The sequence below is a fragment of the Manis pentadactyla genome, chromosome Y, assembly GCF_030020395.1.
Source record: "Manis pentadactyla isolate mManPen7 chromosome Y, mManPen7.hap1, whole genome shotgun sequence".
NCBI classification, from domain to species: domain Eukaryota; kingdom Metazoa; phylum Chordata; class Mammalia; order Pholidota; family Manidae; genus Manis; species Manis pentadactyla.
This window is the reverse complement of record NC_080039.1, coordinates 4,256,556-4,276,037: the sequence shown is the minus strand read 5'-3', so window position 1 is coordinate 4,276,037 and position 19,482 is coordinate 4,256,556. Positions and strand designations below refer to the sequence as shown.

Sequence of the window (19,482 nt, the reverse complement as noted above, 5' to 3'; positions counted from 1 at the left end):
AGGGATGCCCACTCTCCCCACTGTTATTCAACATAGTACTGGAGGTCATAGTCACGGCAATCAGACAAAACAAAGAAATACAAGGAATCCAGATCGGTAAAGAAGAAGTCAAACTGTCACTATTTGCAGATGACATGATATTGTACATAATAAACCCTAAAGACTCTACTCAAAAACTACTAGAACTGATATCAGAATACAAAATTAACACACAGAAATCTGAAGCTTTCCTAAATGCTAACAATGAACTGTAGAAAGAGAAACTAGGAAAACAATTTCATTCACAATCACATAATAAAAAAATACATAGGAATTAACCTAACCAAGGAAGTGGGAGATCTGTAACCCTAAAACTACAAGACATTCTTAGGAGAAATTAAAGAGGACACAACCAAATGGAAACTCATCCCATGCTCTTGGCTAGGAAGAATTAATATTCAAAATGGCAATCCTGCCTAAAGCCATCTACAGATTCAATGCAATCCCAAACAAAATACCTACAGCATTCTTCAATGAACTAGAGCAAATAGTCTGAAAATTCATATGGAACTACATAAGATGCCAAACAGCCAAAGCAACCCTGAGAAGGAAGAACAAAGCAGGGGGAATTATGCTAAATGGACGCAAGGTCTACTACAAAGTCACAGTAATCAAGACAATTTGGTACTGGCACAAGAACAGACCCAGAGACCACTGAAACAGAATAGAGAGCCCAGATATAGACCCAAGCATATGTGGTCAATTAATACATGATAGAAGGGCCATGGATATACAATAGGAAAATGACAGCATCTTCAACAGCTGTTGTTGGCAAAACTGGATGGCTACATGAAAGACAATGAAACTGGGTCATTGTGTAACCCCATACACAAAAGTAAATTCAGAATGGATCAAAGCCCTGAATGTAAATCATGAAACCATAAAACTCTTAGAAAAAAACACAGGCAAAACTCTCTTGGACATAAACATGAGTGACTTCTTCATGAACATATCTCCCCGGGCAAGGGAAACACAAGCAAAAATGAACAAGTGGGACTATATCAAGCTAAAAGCTTCTGTACAGCAAAGGGCACCATCAATAGAACAAAAAGGTATCCTACAGTATGGGAGAATATATTCATAAATGACAGATCCAAAAAATGGTTGACATCTAAAATATATAAAGAGCTCACGGACCAAGACAAAAAAAAAAGCAAACAGTCCAATTAAAAAAATGGGCAGAGGAGCTGAACAGACTCTTCTTCAGAGAAGAAATTCAGATGTTCAACAGACACATGAAAAGATGCTCCACATTGTCAGTCATCAGAGAAATGCAAATAAAAACCACAATGAGGTATCACCTCACACCAGTAAGGATTGCCACCATCCAAAAGACAAAAAACAACAAATGTTGGCAAGGTGGTGGAGAAATGGGAACCCTCCTACACTGCTGGTGGGAATGTAAATTAGTTCAACCACTGTGGAAAGCAGTATGGAGGTTCCTCAAAAAGTTCAAAATAGAAATACCATTTGACCCAGGAATTCCACTTCTAGGAATTTACCCTAAGAATGCAGCAGCCAGTTTGAAAAAGACAGATGCACCCCTATGTTTATCACAGCACTATTTACAATAGCCAAGAAATGGAAGCAACCTAAGTATCCATCAGTAAATGAATAGATAAAGATGACGTGGTACATATACACAATGGTATATATTCAGTCATAAGAAGAAAACAAATCCTATCATTTGCAACAACATGGATTGAGCTGGAGGGTATTATGCTCAGAGAAATAAGCCAGGTGGAGAAAGACAAGTACCAAATGATTTCACTCATATGTGGACTATAAGAACAAAGGAAAAGCTGAAGGAACAAAACAGCAGCAAAATCAAAGAACCTAAGTAAGGACTAATAGTTAGCAAAGGGAAAGGGACTGGGGATGGTGGGTGGGAAGAGAGGGAGAAACGAGGGGGAAGAAGAAAGGGGTCCTTATGATTACTATGTATAATGTAGGGGGTGCATGTGGAGGACAGTGCAACACAGAGAAGGTAAGTACTGATTTTACAGCATCTTACTACACTGATGGACAGTGACTAATGGGGTATGTGCGGGGGACTTGGTGAAGGGGGCGTCTAGTAAACATAATGTTCCTCAAGTAATTGTAGATTAATGATGCCAAAATTTAAAAAAGCACAGAGAAAAAAGTTTTAATGGATTGCATGACTATAGTCAAAGACAGATTTCGTGTATTTTTTTATCAAAAGAAAAAAAATAGTGTTTTATTAACTACCACACTGTTATGATACACTTTAAATGTACAATAAGGTAGCCTTTAAATTTGAGGTCGTCTTAAGAATAACAAATGAACAGAATTCCAAATTTTTGAAATAGGTGAACTGCTGAAGTTATAGGATACATTTATGAAAATTGTATAGCTCTTACAAGACCAGCAATGAAACTTTATTTTGTACATTTTTTAATAATTGAAAATATAAACAATTAAAAAAGAAAAAGAAAATAAAGAATAAAAAAACATACATTTTTCAATTAAATGTACTGGATACATATAAATTTTAAGGGAAGAAGCAAAAACGGAAAATGGTCGATATTTAAGTGCAGACTGACTACCCGAGCCAGGGTGGACATTGCCCTTTGCCATCCCACCGGGCCCCACCCGGCAGACACCTGGAGGCCCGGCCACCCCGCCCCTGCGCAGTGCCAGATTTCGTGTATTTTATGCATGATTATAAAACAGATCAGAGAGATCCAAAACAAATTTTCAATTAGATACAAAAATCCTGCCTCCATTACAATTACTAAATAGTTGTATTGAAAGTAACACCCACCTGGTAGAGTTCTTCCAGGTGGTATTTAATGGAGACGTTGTTCTGGATAGCCTGTATAGCCTCCTTTAATTTTTGCCATGTTTCTTCAGTGTACTTTTCCAGTACCAGAAGTTTATCTAGCAAAAAATTTATGAAACAAATGACTTGAAGACAATGTCAAGGTCTATAAAATGTGTAATTATTATACAGCTATGATGAAATTATTGAAAACTAGGTCTCCAGACCATTCTGAGGGAAAAATAGTCTCTTCAACAAATGATGCTAGGACAAATATTCACATACAAAAGAGTGAAGATGAACCACTACTTCATAGTACTCTTATTAATGCCTCATTACCTTAATTCACTGGCTACATGCATGTTTTGCCCTGTTTTCTACAGACTTCTAAAAAATTAAAATTTTGTCTTTTTATTACCATGGGAAAACCATTTCTCAGTTAATAATACAGATCTGTTCACTAAGAAGACAGAATCTGTAAAGATGTGCCCATCTAGAATGGTTCTGTCAAAACCAAGGACATTTGTTTTATTTTTTACAAGGAAAGATATATCTGAAGAATAAAGTCATTCCCCAAAGGTCACAGTTTACACTATGTTTATATTCCGACTAGGATTCAGATAGTTAGAGTCCAAAGTCAATGTTTCCAAACCTTCTAAAAATGATGGCACCTCAAAAAATAATAATATTTACACTTTAAAATATAAAAGAAGCAATAGGGAGCCAAACTGAAATCATTAAATATGATTACATTACCTTTACAGTTTTTGATTACCAACTTCTTGACAGAGCCAGTGCCAGACTTGGTCCTGGAAAAAGTGGACAGAGTCTTGGGGGTTTCAGTCAAGGCATCTTTGTGGGGGTCTGCAGCCACAGAGAAAATTATCAAATCTCTGTTTTTGAATTGCTCTTCTTCCATAGAGGTAGGAGCACATGAAGATAATGGTGAGTGTTCTTCTGCCATTTTCATTAAACCCTATGAAGTCCAAGAAAATCCCATTCCTAACTTTGTCAACTAAAAGACTTAAGTTCAGATAAAAAGGAGGAAGATGAAATGCAAATTAAAGCCACAATGAGATATCACCTCATACCAGTTAGGGTGGCCAACATCGAAAAGACAAACACCACCAAATGTTGGTGAGGATGTGGAGAAAGGGGAACCCTCCTACACTGCTGGTGGGAATGTAAACTCGTTCAATCTCTGTGGAAAGCAGTACAGCAGTTCCTCAAAAAAGTCGAAATAGAAATACCATTTGACCCAGGAATTCCACTCTTAGGAATTTACCCTAAGAATTCAGGGGCCCAGTTTGAAAAATCCATAGGCACCCCTATGTTTATTGCAGCAACATTTACAATAGCAAGGTAAGTGTCCCTCAGTAGATGACTGGATGAGGAGATGCGGTACATATACACAATGGAATATCATTCAGCCATAAGAAGAAAAAAATCCTACCATTTGCAACAACATAGATATAGCTAGAGAGTATTTTGCTCAGTGAAATAAGCCAGGGGATAAAGACAAGGATACGATGATTTATTTCACTCATCTGTGGAGTACAAGAACAAAGAAGAAACTGAAGGAACGAAACAGCAGTAGACTCACAGAACCCAAGAATAGACTAACAGTTACCAAAGGGAAAGGAACTGTGGTGGACGGGTGGGAAAGGAAGGATGTGGGGGTACAAGGGGCATTAAAATTAGCACAAACAATGTAGTGGAGAGTCATGGGAAAGGCAGTATAAACAAAGAAGACAAACAATGATTCTGTAGCATCTTACTATGCTAATCGACAGTGACTATAATGGGGTTTGTGGTGGGGACGTGATAATATGGGGAGTCTACTAAACATAATGTTTAAGTAACTGTACATTAACAACACCAAAATAAAAATAAACAAACACATTAATTAATTAAAATAAGAGGATGGTAAGAAGCCAAAAGATGAGCAAGAAAAGCATCCAATGTTGCTCCCTTCCCTTGATCCTATGTTTTATGTCTTATTCCTTTAATCGTGGAAGGGGATGGGAGAAAAATAATAAGAACATCAGCAACTATCTCTATTATTCAGATTAATGGAGAACACAGCCCTAGTGGAGGGTAAAATATTCTAAAAACCCGAAGACATATGTGACTTTTTAAAATTAAAAACATAAAAAGGAAGATAATCAAGAGCTAGGGAAAAAGCCTAAGAAAACTGAAACAAGAAGTGAATCTCAGTAATAGCAGGGTGAAAAACACAAAAATGATTTCAAAAGTGTTTTTAATCATAATGTGACGAGAGAGGACATGGTAAGTAAACATTAAACAACAGAGAAAACAAGAGGAAGTAAAGCAAAATAATACTCATGGAGTGAAATAGCACAATTTAGCCATCATAAAAGAATATAAGGATAAAAAATGTCTGGTTCAAGGACGGAGGAGGCAACACTAGAGAGAATCAAATGTACAGGATCACACGGAAACCAAAAGAGACTTAAAGGCCTCTATGAAGAAACAGAAAATACCAGAGACAAAGATAATGAGAAGAGAAAAGGCTCAGAAGGAATAAAAATGGAAATAATGGCAGCACAGGAAAGAGAGAAAAATGGCACAAAACGAAGCTCCACAACCAAAAGCAAGTCACAGGGATTCCAAAGGAGGATAAAAAGGGACAGACTACATAGCAAGGAGACATGGGGGAGAAAAAGAGAATAGGGCTAGTACACAAAGTCTGACAGTTACAGAAAAACAGCGCCAAAGTACTTCTATCCTTTGAGAACTCGAATGACAAGGGAGCAAGTGTGAACAAAATTCCGCAACTGGGGAGGAACAGTTCATACACATTTTTTAAAACAAATTTAAGAGAAAGAAACAGACAGATAGTGGGTCATAGAAACACCAAGAAGAGAGGAGAGGAGATAGAAAAATAAGCACACAGGAAGTGCAAAAAATAGATTCTAAAAAATTCAGAGATTTAAAGCAGATGAGCAGAGAGGAAGACACTGAAAACGAAAAGGTGATAAACAAGAGAAACTGTGATGCAGAGATGGGAAGGAAAAATATTCAGAGAAACATCTGTGAAAGAAAAGTCCGTTTGAGCAGTAAAGTAGAAATACAAGGGTGACAAGTCACAGAGTCATCTCAGATAAAATGAAGCAAGAAACAGACGGAAAGCCACAGTAACGAGAGAGCCTGACTAAACCATAAGCTTGTAAAGGATGGAGGAAAACATCTCTGGTGAGTCCAAACCAAGGACGGCCGAAACAGCGACAAGCAGGGAGGAACCTGACTATTCACGCATTATCACCAGCCACAAAACCAACACGAGAATCCTGTGCCCTAGGGGAGCTCACCGTGAGAACACTTCACCCTTGAGATGACGGCTGAGAGACTAGCAGTAAGCTGCAGTTTTAGCTCTTGGGCAACGAAGGACTTACCTCCGCACCCTCGAAGACCACGTTGACTACACCTCAAGATTGTGATCGGTAGTCTCGCGAAGTTGGTCTCGCGATTGTTGGTCTCGCCCACGGTGGTCTCACGAGCCTGGGCTAGAGAAGTGTGGTCTCACCTATGGTTTCGCGAATGTGATCTCGCGAACGGTGATCTCGCGAATGTTGGTCTCGCGAGCGGTGGTCTCGCGAATGTTGGGCAGGCGAGCGGTGGTCTCGCGAGTGGTAGTCTCACGATGCAAGACCTCCTCTGTTTCCCCTGGAGATGACTGCATCAACAATTACCGTTATGACCTTAACTTGGCAACCACATTTGTACGCATAGTTCTTCAACTGGAAGGCAGAAAGATGGAACTAGAGCCACATCAAAAGACTTATGCTTTAGATAAACGAGAAGAAATGGGCTTGATCATTGATATCCCGAGTGTATGTAGTTGGTGATTGACATGGCCTGGGAGTGGAGTTTAGGTGTACCGATTCTCCACCTGGAAACCAAGAGGCAAAGGGAAGGCCAAGCCTCTATACTTGAAATGAACATAAGATCAATGATACTTTGAATTTAAAAAATTACAGGGGTTCTACTCTTGTTTTCACTGCCCACTTAGGCCCTTTCTTTCCCTCTAGTATTCAGATTCCTGCTGTATTTGCAAGGATTATTGAAGTATTAACTAAAGTCATGCATGTGAAAACAAATCATAAGCCTTAAAGAAGTAAATGAATGCATATCATCTTTTAATACGTGACTCTCCCATTGAAGGGGACACCCAAGGTGTCACTAAGTAATGAATATAGTTTGAAGGAATTGTCAGAAACAGCAAACTTTCTGAACATAAGTGGCTCAGAGGAGGCTCAGAAGCAAGTGTCCCCTCTGGGAAAGCAAGTACCTCTGGACATCACTCAGGACAAAAAATTGGTAAGAAGAAAAATTTTAGTCTCTCTCAATCCTATAGAAAGTGATGAATATGGTGAAGGCATGTGGCTTGAACTTGGATAGGCCTGGGTTTAAGCTGGACTAACCTGAGGCCTGAAATTAGCACCAGGGACTTGGGAAAATCTTATACGTCCTCTGAGTTCCTGAATGTTAATTTGTACAGTGAAGAGAAGGATACATAGCTCATGTATTTTTTGAAAACAATAATTTAAAAATAAAAGAATTGGCCTGTGCAAGTTGTCCAATCCATCTGTCTGTGATAACAGATCATACTTTCTTGGTATTGTATGCCCAGACCTTTGTTTAATGCCTCACCATGTTACATGCCCTCAACAAATATTCTCTGAATGAATAAATGTTTAAACGAACCATTTTGTAAGTACGAACTTTGGGAAGTTTAACCTGATAATGAGAATAACTGAAATTCAATTAAACATCCTTAGTCAGTGTTGAATCCTAGTCTTGCTGAACCAGTAGTTAATGGCATGAAAACCAGAGTGGGTAGAAGGACAGAGGATCATTTTATGGCAAGAGAATTCATTTTCTGAACAAAAGGAATTAACATTCCAGACCTCACCAACCTTACGTACCTACTCTTCTCCAACTTAGAACTTGGGAGTAAGGCGACTGAAGGAAAGATATGTAGCCTGCGAGAAAGAAAGGTCTGTGCATCCCAAGAGGTCAGCGAGCCCCAGGATGACAACAACCTCTTTAAGTGACCCTTTTGGCCCACTCAGAGAAGGCTGTTGTGTCTTGGTACAGTAATTTCATCTCATCTTTTAGTCCGCACATTATTCCCTTCTTCTGCTCACTTGGAGTATAGGATTGAAGCTAAATGGTGTGAGTGCTGGCACTCTTTCTGAACTCTACATCCAAGAACGTGCACTATGCTTTTCTTAACAAATGTTGCTCTCATCTCCAGATTGTGAGAGGTGTCAGAACGTCATTGACAGTTGTGCTCCTCATGGGTCTGCTATATTTGCAAAGGACACTGCAGTTAACAAGGGAAAGCTCAACTGCTCAGCAATCACTCTTCCCACTTGGCTGAAAATCAGACCATTGAGCATTCCTGAGGCTGGGCTTGGAGTGTGTAAGGAAACATCTGATCTGCCATTGGGTCTGCACTTTGGCCCCTGTGAGGGTAATATCACAGGAGATGAAGAGGAATTTTATGCTGTGGTTTCTTCCCTTTTGCCTGCTGTAATTTTAGATATGTAAACTGGGCTAGGGATGACGATGAGCAGAACATTTTCTTTTTTTTAATTTTCTAATAAGACTAAATTTATTCAATACCCTAGTAAAAGTTTTGATTATAAGTGTCCAACAGTATAAAAGTACAAAACATATTTGTAGATTTCTAATATATTAATACAAAGTGCATGACTGCATACAGTACATCCTAGAGGCAGAGAGAGGTGGAAGGGGAAAAAGAAGACTGTGGTTGAGGTCTAGTAATGAATAAATAAATACAGAAGTAGAGATGATCCATATTATAGTATATTCTACCACCAATAGTGCAGCCAAAATGTAAAAAAATTTTTTTAAACGTTTTCAAAGGAACTCAGAAGCAAGATGGTAATGACTGGGACTCTTGGAATACACCTCAAAGGCTGTGGGGCAGCCAACAGCAGGTAGTCCTGGATGGTAAGAAGCCTCTATCTCTTCCCCTGTTCTCTTGATTCCCACAGCCCTATTGTGGATTGATGGATTCTGACCTTCTACATGCCAGAACATGGATGGAGATAACACGGTCAGCTCTGTGTACTGGGTGGACTTTGCATCAACAAGGAGCTCCCAGGTAAATATCAGAGGGTAGCTGGGTGCATGGAAGTACCGACATGGACTAGTGGCTTCTCCCTGCAGGGCCCTTGCTCTGAGTGGGCAAACTGATTCAGATATGTAGACGATGGCTGAGGAACATGTCACATGCAGTTGGTGACTGAGTCCATGCAGGATGAAAGCACATTGATAACGGTACAGTATAACACTTCTTCTGTTACATTCCCCAGCAAAAAGCCCTTTAACTTGTCTTTCCGTAATTCAGATCACCACAGGAAAAACTCCTGGGTACGTGGATGGAAAGGATGAATCTTGGGCCAACTGGATGAGGTAAGGCAAAGATTTATGAGTATCGGAGAGGACATCTGACTCCCACAATGTCCTACTCCTTTCCTTCTCATCATGCCTCCCTCAGTTGTCTCCCTCAAGCCTCTGTTTCACCTTTCTCTCCATACAGTGTTTTGTTTTGTTTTTTTTTTCAAGAGATATTTAGAAAAAAAACAAGAAATTAAAAGATAGTATGTCTTCTCAAATATAAATCTCTGGCTAGACAGAATGTCATCTCTGGAAGAATCCCCGAGGAGCCTGGATTCACATACTTTAACTTATCTAATCAATATTTATTAGGCATTTACTATGTTCCAGTCCTGACAAGGGAATTCTTTAACTAAACACATTATAATCCATGTTCTTATAGAGAATATATTGCAGACAAGCACACTCAAACCTTGATTTCATGATAATTTAACTATAATTTTCCTATTTTTTTCAAGAAGTGCACAATTCCAAGATAAATTAGAACAAGGGAGGGCAACAAATCTTCTTAGATTCACTTCTAATTAGAACTGGGTTCTTAAGCCTGCATACAAATAAGCTGCCGTATGTCCGTGAACCTCTGGGCTTGATGACCCAGCCCTTTCCCTTAACAGGGGGATACAGAATGTGAATGAACCATTGTTGTCCTGTGCTATTATGCTAAGGAAAAAGGTCTTCCATTTTCTGTAGAAACCCGGGGGAAGCAAGTAAATGGTACCTTAAATAAAGGGCAGAGAGTTTGGACAAAGGCATCTCAAAACAGGCTATAAGTTAGGCTGATATGTGCTAATCTAGAAGCAGAGCCCATAATGAAGCACAAATTTCTGTTACAAAACAGACTTAACTTAGAGAAGCTAAACATCAGTGAATTTTATGGCAAACTGAGATGGAGATAATGTCCGAAATTAGGATTTAGAAAATAATTAGGCAAGGGAGGAAAGCATTCTAGGCAGGATGAGCACCGTAAGAAAGACATGGCAATAATAATTCACATGATACTGTGAAGGAGACAGAGGTATGTACAGAAGATTCCCCAGGAACAGTAAGGGGTGGTGGCAGCATCAAAGCCAGCCATAAACATCAGGCATGGACCTGGATGTGGGTATGATAAGTAGCTGGAATTTTATGCCTGTGGTTTCTTCCCTTTGGACTGCTTAATTTTAGGTATGTAAACTACCAGGGACAATGAAGAGCGGAACCCTGTGGACTTTCAGTATCACAGGAAAATCTTCTACGGAACCTGCCAGGTCATCAGGCCAGGCTATGAACTGCTGGGATGGTATGGAGATGAGTACGGACAGTAGCTGGGCATCAAGTGGGGAAGCAAGTGGAAGGGAGGGCTCACATTAGGGAGAGGTGAGCACCACTGTTCCTTAAACTGGAAATAAATGAAAGGATTCTTGGGAATTTCATAGTCCAACTCTTACAAAGAGTAAAATCCAGGATAAAGTCAGTAAAATTGCAATTCAACACTAGAACAGATGGACCTAATAGACATCTACAGAACTCTATTCCCACAAGCAGCAGGATACACATTCTTCTCAATTGCACAATCGAACATTTTCCAGAATAGACCACATACTAGGTCACAAAAAGAGTCTCACTAAATTCAAAAAGATTTAAATTCTACAAACCAAATTCTCAGGCCACAAAGGTATAAAACCAGAAATAAATTGTACAAAGAAAACAAAAAGGCTCATAAACACATGGAGGCGTAACAACATGCTCCTAAATAATCAATGGATCAATGACCAAATTAAAAAAGAGATCCAGCAATATGTGGCAACAAATGACAACAACAGCACAATACCCCGACTTTTGTGGGACACAGCGAAGGCAGTTCTAAGAGGAATGTTTCTAGCAATCCAGGCCAATTAAAAGAAGGAAGAGCAATCCCAAATAAATAGTCTAAAGTCACAATTGTTGAAATTGCAAAAAGAAGAACAAATGGGGCCCAAAGTCAGCAGAAGCAGTGATGTAATAAAGCTCAGAGAAGAAATAAATAAAATTGAGAAGAATAAAACAACAGAAAAAAGTCAGTGAAACCAAGAGCTGGTTCTTTGAGAAAATAAACAAAATTGATAAGCCCCTAGCCAGACTGATTAAGAGAAATAGAGAATCTACACACATCAACAGAATCAGAAACTAGAAAGGAAAAAATCACGATGGACCCCACAGTAATACAAAGAATCATTAGAGAATACTGTGAGAATATACATGCTAACAAGCTGGAAAACCTAGAAGAAATGGACAACTTCCTAGAAAAATACAACCTTCCAAGTCTGAACAAGGAAGAAACAGAAAATCTAAATCTAGACAGACCAATTATTTGTTATTTATAGAGATTAGAAAGTGTTTTTAAAAAATGTAAAGAACAATGAAGGAAATTCCTTCTGACCTTTTCATGAAAGTCAAGATAACTTAGAAAAAAGCCCTGCATTAATTCCATATCCCTCAGTTTGGAGTTCCAAAAATTGTGGTGTAAATTTTCTTTCTGTCAGAGATCAAACCATACCCAACTTGATAAATGGTCATAGATTCTTTTCCAAGTACTGTAGGTATTGCTGAAATACAAATACATGAGCTGGTTTAAACAGGGAAATCTAGTCATTGCAACTACTTTCTTGAGGTTACATATATTCTGGGGAAATGCCAAGATTTTGACTGGGTCTGGGAATGGATCAGAAATGAAATTACTATAGAGGGACTCTTCATTGCCTTGTCTGAGGTAGAGTTACCCATTTTGAGTCAGAAAATCTGGATTTGAACCTGGTTCTACCACTTGCTGATGGTTAGATGTGAGAAAAGACATTTCAAGCTCCCTGAGCCTGAGATTCCTCATTAATAGAATGGAGACAAGTTCTTCTTTGCAGATACTTGAGAAAGGTAAAATGACCTAAACTACATTAATATGCTCTGAATATGGGAAAATGATACATAAATGAAGGTTATTGGTAATCTTCACCAACTCTCTCTGGTCTATTTGCCATGGCATGGAGAGAGAGTGTTCTAAAAATAAACAGTACAGAACTCTGGACAAAAGAGCTAAAAAATACATTACAGAATGATAGAATTAACTTTTAACACTCATATACTACAAAATATTTTTATACCTGGCTAATGTCAAATTCTATTTAAAATGTCAATCTTGACTTTTTTTATTTGACTTTGAGTGCTCTGATATTTAGCATAGAAATAATGACTATCTTCAATAAAGTGGTAAGAAAAGTTTTATCTACCATAGTTTCCATTGCTGAAGAGTCTTAAAAATAATACCAGAGATAAATTTATGTTTAAAACTGACAAAATGTTCAGTATTACCTTCTGGATCTCACTAGCTTGATATTCTTGCTGTAATCTTACCTTAAATTTTTCTAGTAAATATCCAAAATTTATAAAGAACTCTTAAGTCTCAACACAAAAAAAAACAAATAACCCTATTAAAAATGGGTAGACATTTCTCCCAAGCATAAATACAAATGGCTAATAGGCACATGAAAAGATGCTCCACATTGCGAATCATCAGGGAAATGCAAATTAAAACCACAGTTAGCTATAGCCTGACACCAGTCAGAATGGCCACTATCCAAAGACAAGGAACAACAAAAAATACTGGCAAGCATTCGGAGAAATGGGAACCCACCTACACTGTTGGTGGGAGTGTAAATTGGAGCAACTGCTTTGGAAAGCCATACAGAGGTCCCTCAATAAACTAAAAATAAAAATACCATTTGATCCAGTAATTTCACTTCTAGAAATTTATCTGAAGAAAACAAAACCCCTGCTTTGAAAAGACATATGCATCCCTATGTTTATCACCAATCTACTTGTAATAGCCAAGATATCGAGGAAACCTGAGTGTCCATCAGTAGATGAATGGATGAAGAATATGTGGAACATATTCACAATGGAATATTATTATTCAGCTATAAAAAGAAAATAAATCCTGACATTTGCAACAACATGGAAGGAGCTAGAGGGTATTCTGCTCAGTGAAATAAGCCATGTGGAGAAAGAAAAATACTATATGATTTCACTCATAAAAGCAAAGGAAAACAGAAGAGCCAAGTCAGCAGTAGACTCATAGACACTGAGAAGTGACTAGAGGTTACCAAGGAAGAGGGGACGGAGAGGGCAGGGCAGAAGAGTGAGGGGGAGTAAAGGGGCACAAACATTTGCAATCGCAATATAAGTTGTTCAGGGGATGGAAGTACAGCATAGAGACTACAGAGTCAGTGATTTTGTAGCATGTTTCTGTGTTGATTGATAGTACCCACACCAGGTGTTGGGGATTTAATAATATGAGTAATTGTTGAAGTACTATGTTGTACATTTAAAATAGAGGAAAATTTAGGAAAGAATTCTCAGTCACTTACCATCACATACCAGCTTTTGGTGGTTTTAATTCAACCCTGTTTTGACTTTGAGCATATTCTTGTTAGTGTTAGTCTATATACCACTAGTGGTAATGCTTTGTGTGGAATTTCTTCTTTGATATTTAAACATGAAACATATTTGTTTTTTAGATGAAAGAGAGATTTTGTGGGATGTTAGGCTGTGCATTTTATATATTCCGTTAATCTGCATCTTGATTGGAGAGTTTTTCATGTCAAAAATGTCTTTGTTATTTGAATTCTCTGTTCCTGAAACAGTAATAGATTTTCTTCTACTTACACTTTATTTGCTTTATCAAAGTACTTTGTATTTTTAGTGGCCTCATAAAGCTATGTGGTGTCATTCTCTGTCTTGAAGCACATCCTTTAGCATTTCTTTCTTTTTCCATTAGCATTTCTTGCATGACAAATTGCATTGATGGTCTCCTTTCGCTTTTTTTATTTTACGTTGCTTAGAATGCATTAAATACTCCTTTATATTTGAAGGACCTTTTGCTGGTTACTATTTTCTTGGTTGCCATTTTTTCCCCTCATCTTTAATATGCTATCTCATTATGGCCTGTACTGATTTTTGCAATCCGCTGACTGGCTTATGCATTGCCCCAATTTATGAGATGACTAACTGTTCTCCTACCGCTTTCTGGTTCCTTTTGTATTTAACTTCGGGTGGGTGAATGGCTGTTTGCCTTTGTCTGGTGCTCTGTGTGCATTCTGTTTGGAGTTCCTTGATAGTCTGGAGTCTGTACATCCGCATACCGAGTCAGATTGGCAAAGCTTTCAGCCATTCTTTCTTGACACAAAGTTTATGGACATTTATCTCTCCTTTGGAATTTCTGTCATGCACGAGTTCGGTTGCACAGTGTAGCACCCCATAAGTCCCTTTCACTATTTGACCTTTACTCTTTTTCCTTGTTTTCTGCCACCCAGTGATGTGAAATAAGCTGTTTTCAAGTTGGCTGATTGTTTCTTCTGCCCAGTCAACTTTTACGGTAAGCGCTCTGAATGAAAGCTCGCTAACAGTTTTGAACTCCAGAATCTATTTGGTCAGTTTTCCTCTCCCTCCACCACTCACCCTCCTTGACGTCTTCCCCTCCCCTCCCCTCCTTCACTCCCCCTCCTCGTCGCCCCTCCCCCTGCCCCTCCCCGAGCTCCTCCTCCTCCCCTTCCCCTACCTCTTCTGCTCCTCTTCTGCCCCCTACCCTCCTCCTTCCGCTCCTCTTCCTCCCCTTCCCTTCCCTCTTCTCCCCGCACCCTTCTCCTCCCCCTCCCTGTCATCCTCCTTCCCATCGCCCTACCCCTTCCCTTCCCCCTCCCCTGACCTCTTCCACCCCGCCATCGCCCTCCGTCTCCCCTACCGCTTCCCCTGCCCCTGCTCCTCCTCCCCCTCCTCTTCCCCCTTCCTTGTCCTTCTTCTTTCTTCTTCCTTTCTTTCTGCTGATATCCTACTTTCTTTCATGCATTTTCCCCTAATGTCATTTAGTTTCAGAATTCCTTTTCAGTGCTTTCATTATGTCCATGACATCTACTTAAAATACTATTTTAGGCCATTAAAACTTTTGTATTTCTAGGGTCAGTTTCTGGAAATTGATCGCGGTATGTGTTATTGTTTCTTGCTGTTTCTTCTTCTTCTTTTTTTTTTACAGTGTACAGACATTCAGAAACCATCTTTTCTCTGTCTTCATGATCCCAAGAAAGATCCAAGCCTTATAGAAACAAGAGAACTCTCGTGGAGTGAACTTAAAGTTATTATGCGACAATACCAAATGCATTCTGATATTTTCTAATGGCAAAGATGTATGACAGTACCTGGTTCGTAGTAGGACATTTTACGCTGAAAAGCCACTCTGCATGTAGAGACAGGATGTTTTGCTTCCTCAGAAGAAAATTATTCTGGTTTACAAAAGATAAAGTTTAAGTGCCTCCACTTTCTCTAAGTCACTTTCTGAAATGGTAATACAAAATGAATAAGTTAACACACTGAAATTTGGGTTTCATGTTGCTGTTTAATTGTAAAAGTGGCACATTTAAAAGGATGACCACCTATCAAAAATATGCATGAGAAAACCTGATATTGCTGTGTGGTACCTATCAGAAATGTGATAATCACGCGATATCATTGGAAATGAATGACCAAATATTTGCTGAAAAAGATGTCAGTGATAAGGTTCTAGAGCCTCCCACTCAACAGCAATTCAGATCATGACGTGTGAATATGGATAGCTTTCGTCACACAAGCCAGCCCAGCTGAAATGTTCCAGTTCACTACGACACAAAATTTCTGAGAATAAGTGCATTGAAGAGGGGCATAAAAACATTGCCCATGTCGCTCATTTCCCACAGTAGTCTGGGGAAGTATGGAACTAGTCTTCCTCAGTGCATGATTTCTCCCATGGGGAAAGGTTAGAATGAAGTGAAGCTTTTATTCTCCACTATTGTAGGAGGCTTCCCAACACACCCTATTCTGTGTTGAATCCCATAAAATATCAAGGGGATTTTCATACTGTATTGTGTGGGGATAACAAGATGGAATACAGGCTTGTCGCAGTAACCACATGTAAATCAACATCTCTGGGCAGATCCAAGCTTATTGACTCCAGCTTAAAGCCACACCCAAGCCCCTTTAAAAGTCAGTACCTGGTGGCCCTTTCTACCTCTAGAGGACACATGCCTCCCAATCTCATTGTGTTCCCCTTGTTGGTACCCTGACCTCCTCCACCACCGGTGCACTCATAGCCCAGGGGACACACATGATTCCACAAAGATGGCAATGTGTCACTCAAAGGGAGCAGCAGGTCGTCAGCAGCTGACTTTAATGCATTGATACAAGGCACACCATTTTGAGTACCTTAGATATTTGCCTGAAAGAAAGCAAAAAGGAAGTTCTCAGCAACTAACAAGCCTGGCTTTCAGGTCTAAGAGCTGCACAGAATCCTAACATTTCTTCCAGGATCCCCAAATTAGTAATGTGAGACCATAGGCTCCATCGTTCCAAGGAATTAAGAATTAGAACAAAAATTCTGAAAGCAAAAATTTGATTAAATGGCAAAACATTAGCGTTTACATGGCAAAACATTAGCAGTGCATTGTAACGGAAAGTGATTGCCTATATAATCACTGTTATTAAACTTAATGTATTATTGCCGTTTGCTGCTACCAAGGAGGTAACTATTATGTATTGTGGAAAATACTGTGGAGAGAGGCCTGGCCTTCCCTTCGCCTCTTGGTTTCCAGGTGGAGACTCGATACACCTAAAGCTCCACTCCCAGGCCATTTAAATCACTAACTACTTACACTCGGGATGTCAGCGATCAAAACCATTTATTTCTTCTCATTTATCTACAGCATAAGCGTCTTTCAACGTGGCTCTAGTTCTGTCTCTCCGCCCTCCGGTTGCAGAACTACGCTTACAATCGCGGTTGCCACGTGACGGTCATAATGGTAATTGCGGAGGCCGACATCTCTTGGGGAGACAGAGGAGTTCTCGTGCTGCGAGACCGCGAGACCGCAGGGTAGTCACCATGGTCTCCGAGGTACTTCTTCGCTTTGCGCAGAGCTAAGTCCGTCGTGGCCCAAGAGCTAAGACCCCGGCTTACTGCTAGTCCCTCAGCCGTCATCTCAAGGGTGAAGTGTTCTCACGGTGAGCTCCCCTAGGGCACGGGATTCTCCTGTGGTTTTGTGGCTGGTGATGATGCGTGAATAGTCAGGTTCCTCCCTGCTTGTCGCTGTTTCGGCCGTCCTTGGTTTGGGCTCACCAGTGACGTTTCCCTCCGTCCCTTAAGTGCTTATGGTCTCGGCAGGCTCTCTCGTTACTGTGGCTTTCCGTCTGTTTCTTGCTTCATTTGATCTGAGATGACTCTCTCTGCGACTCGTCTAACCGCCCCGGTACTTGGATTTTCCTGCTCAAACGGACTTTTCTTTTACAGATGTTGCTCTCAATATTTTTCTTTCCGATCTCTACATCACAGTTCCTCTCTTGTTTATCACCTTTTTGTTTTCAATGTCTTCTTCCCTGCTCATCTGCTTTAAATCTCTGAATTTTTGGATCTATTTTTTGCACTTCTTGTGTGCTTATTTTTCAATATCCTCTCCTCCCTTCTCAGTGTTTCTATGTCCCACTATCTGTCTGTTTCTTTCTCCTAAATTTGGTTTAAAAAGTCTCTATGAACTGTTCCTCCCCAATTGCAGAGTTCTGTTCACAATTGCTCCCTTGTCATTCGAGTTCTCTAAGGAAAGAAGTACTTTGCACTGTGTTTCTGTACCTGTCAGACTTTGTGTACTGGTCCTGTCCTCTTTTTCTACCCCATCTCTCTGTCTTATGCAGTCTGTCCCTTGTTTTCCTCCTTTGGAATCCCTGTGACTTGCTTTGTACCGTAGATCTTCATTTTGTGCCTGTTTCTATTTCCTATGCTGCAATTATTTCCTTTTTTTTTTCTTCTGAACCATTTCTCTTCTCATTATCTTTGCCTCTAGTATTTTCTGTTTCTTAATGGATGCCTTTAAGTGTCTTTTTGGGTTTCTGCTTTACCCTGTATGTTTGATTCTCTCTAGTGTTGCCTCCTTCTCTGTCCTTGAACCTGATTTTTTAACCTTTTATGGTTTCATGATGGTTTAATTCTGCTGTCTCTGTGCATGAGGAATATTTTGCTTTACTTCCTCTTGTTTTCTCTGCTGTTTAGCATTTGCTTACCATCTCCTCCCTCTTCACGTTACGATTAAAAACACTTTCAAACTCATATTTTTATTTTTCACCCTGCTATCACTGAGACTTACTTCTTATTTCAGTTTTCTTACGCTTTTTCCCTTGCTTTGGATTATCTTCCTTCTTTTGTTTTTAATTTTAAAACTTCACAGATGTTTTCCTATTTTAAGAATACTTCACCCTCCTGATCTTGCCCCCAGGGCTGCTTTGTCCATTACTCTGAATCTTAGGTCTACTTGCTGATGTTTTTTTTTCCCCCATCCACTCACACTTTTAAAGGAATAAGAGATAATACATAGCAGTAAGGGTTGGGAGCAGCATTGGATGCCTTTCTTGCTCATCGTTTGACTCCTTATCCTCCTCCTTTCTTATATTATAGAATTTTATTTTATTTTATTTGGTATCTTTAATGTACAATTACTTAAAGAACATTATGGTTAATAGACTCCCCGTATTATAAATTGCCCTCCACTTCCCCCATTTCGATCACTGTCCATGAACTTAGTAAGATGCTGTAGAATCATTACTTGTCTGTATATACTGCCTTTCCCATGTCCCCCCCATCCTCTACATTATCTAATCGTTTTGCATCTTTCCCCCCTTTATCCTGCTGTTCCCACCCATCCTCCACAGTCCCTTTCCCTTCAGTAACTCTCAGTCCATTCTTGGATTCTTTGAGTCTTCTGCTGTTTCGTTCCTTCAGTTTTTTCTTTGTTTTTGGACTCCACAGATGTGTGAAATCATTGGATGCTTGTCTTTCTCTTCTTGGCTCATCTCACTGACCATAATACCCTTTAGCTCCATCCATGTTGTTGCCAATGGTAGGATTTGTTTTCTTCTTATGGCTGAATAATACTCCATAGTGTATATGTACCACATCTTCTTTATCCATTCATCTACTGATGGACACTGACGTTGCTTCCATTTCTTGGCTATTGTAAATAGTGCTGCGATAAACAAAGGGGTGCTTATGTCTTTTTCAAACCGGTCTTCTTCATTCTTAGGGTAAATTCCTAGGAGTGGAATTCCTGGGTCAAATGATATTTCTATTTTGAGTTTTTGAGGAACCTCCATACTGCTTTCCACAATGGTTGAACTAGTTTACTTTCCCACCA

The 19,482-nt window shown here is 39.5% G+C and overlaps 1 protein-coding gene and 1 pseudogene across 1 annotated transcript in view; one reads left to right on the top strand and one right to left on the bottom strand.

Annotated features, from left to right (window-relative positions):
* Positions 1–6,524, bottom strand: part of LOC130682187 (cullin-4B-like) — a 31,086-nt gene extending 24,562 nt beyond the window's left edge. Inside the window, exons 1-4 of the mRNA XM_057496331.1 lie at positions 6,399–6,524; positions 6,238–6,343; positions 3,578–3,685; positions 2,825–2,940 (exon numbers count right to left, since the gene is read on the bottom strand). Of these exons, the coding sequence (XP_057352314.1) occupies positions 2,825–2,940; positions 3,578–3,685; positions 6,238–6,343; positions 6,399–6,524 (456 nt within the window). The remainder of the gene's footprint in view (positions 1–2,824; positions 2,941–3,577; positions 3,686–6,237; positions 6,344–6,398) is intronic.
* A 73-nt stretch (positions 6,525–6,597) lies between these two features.
* On the top strand, positions 6,598–10,662 carry LOC130682186 (histone-lysine N-methyltransferase PRDM9-like; annotated as a pseudogene).
* The last annotated feature ends 8,820 nt before the right edge of the window (positions 10,663–19,482 follow it).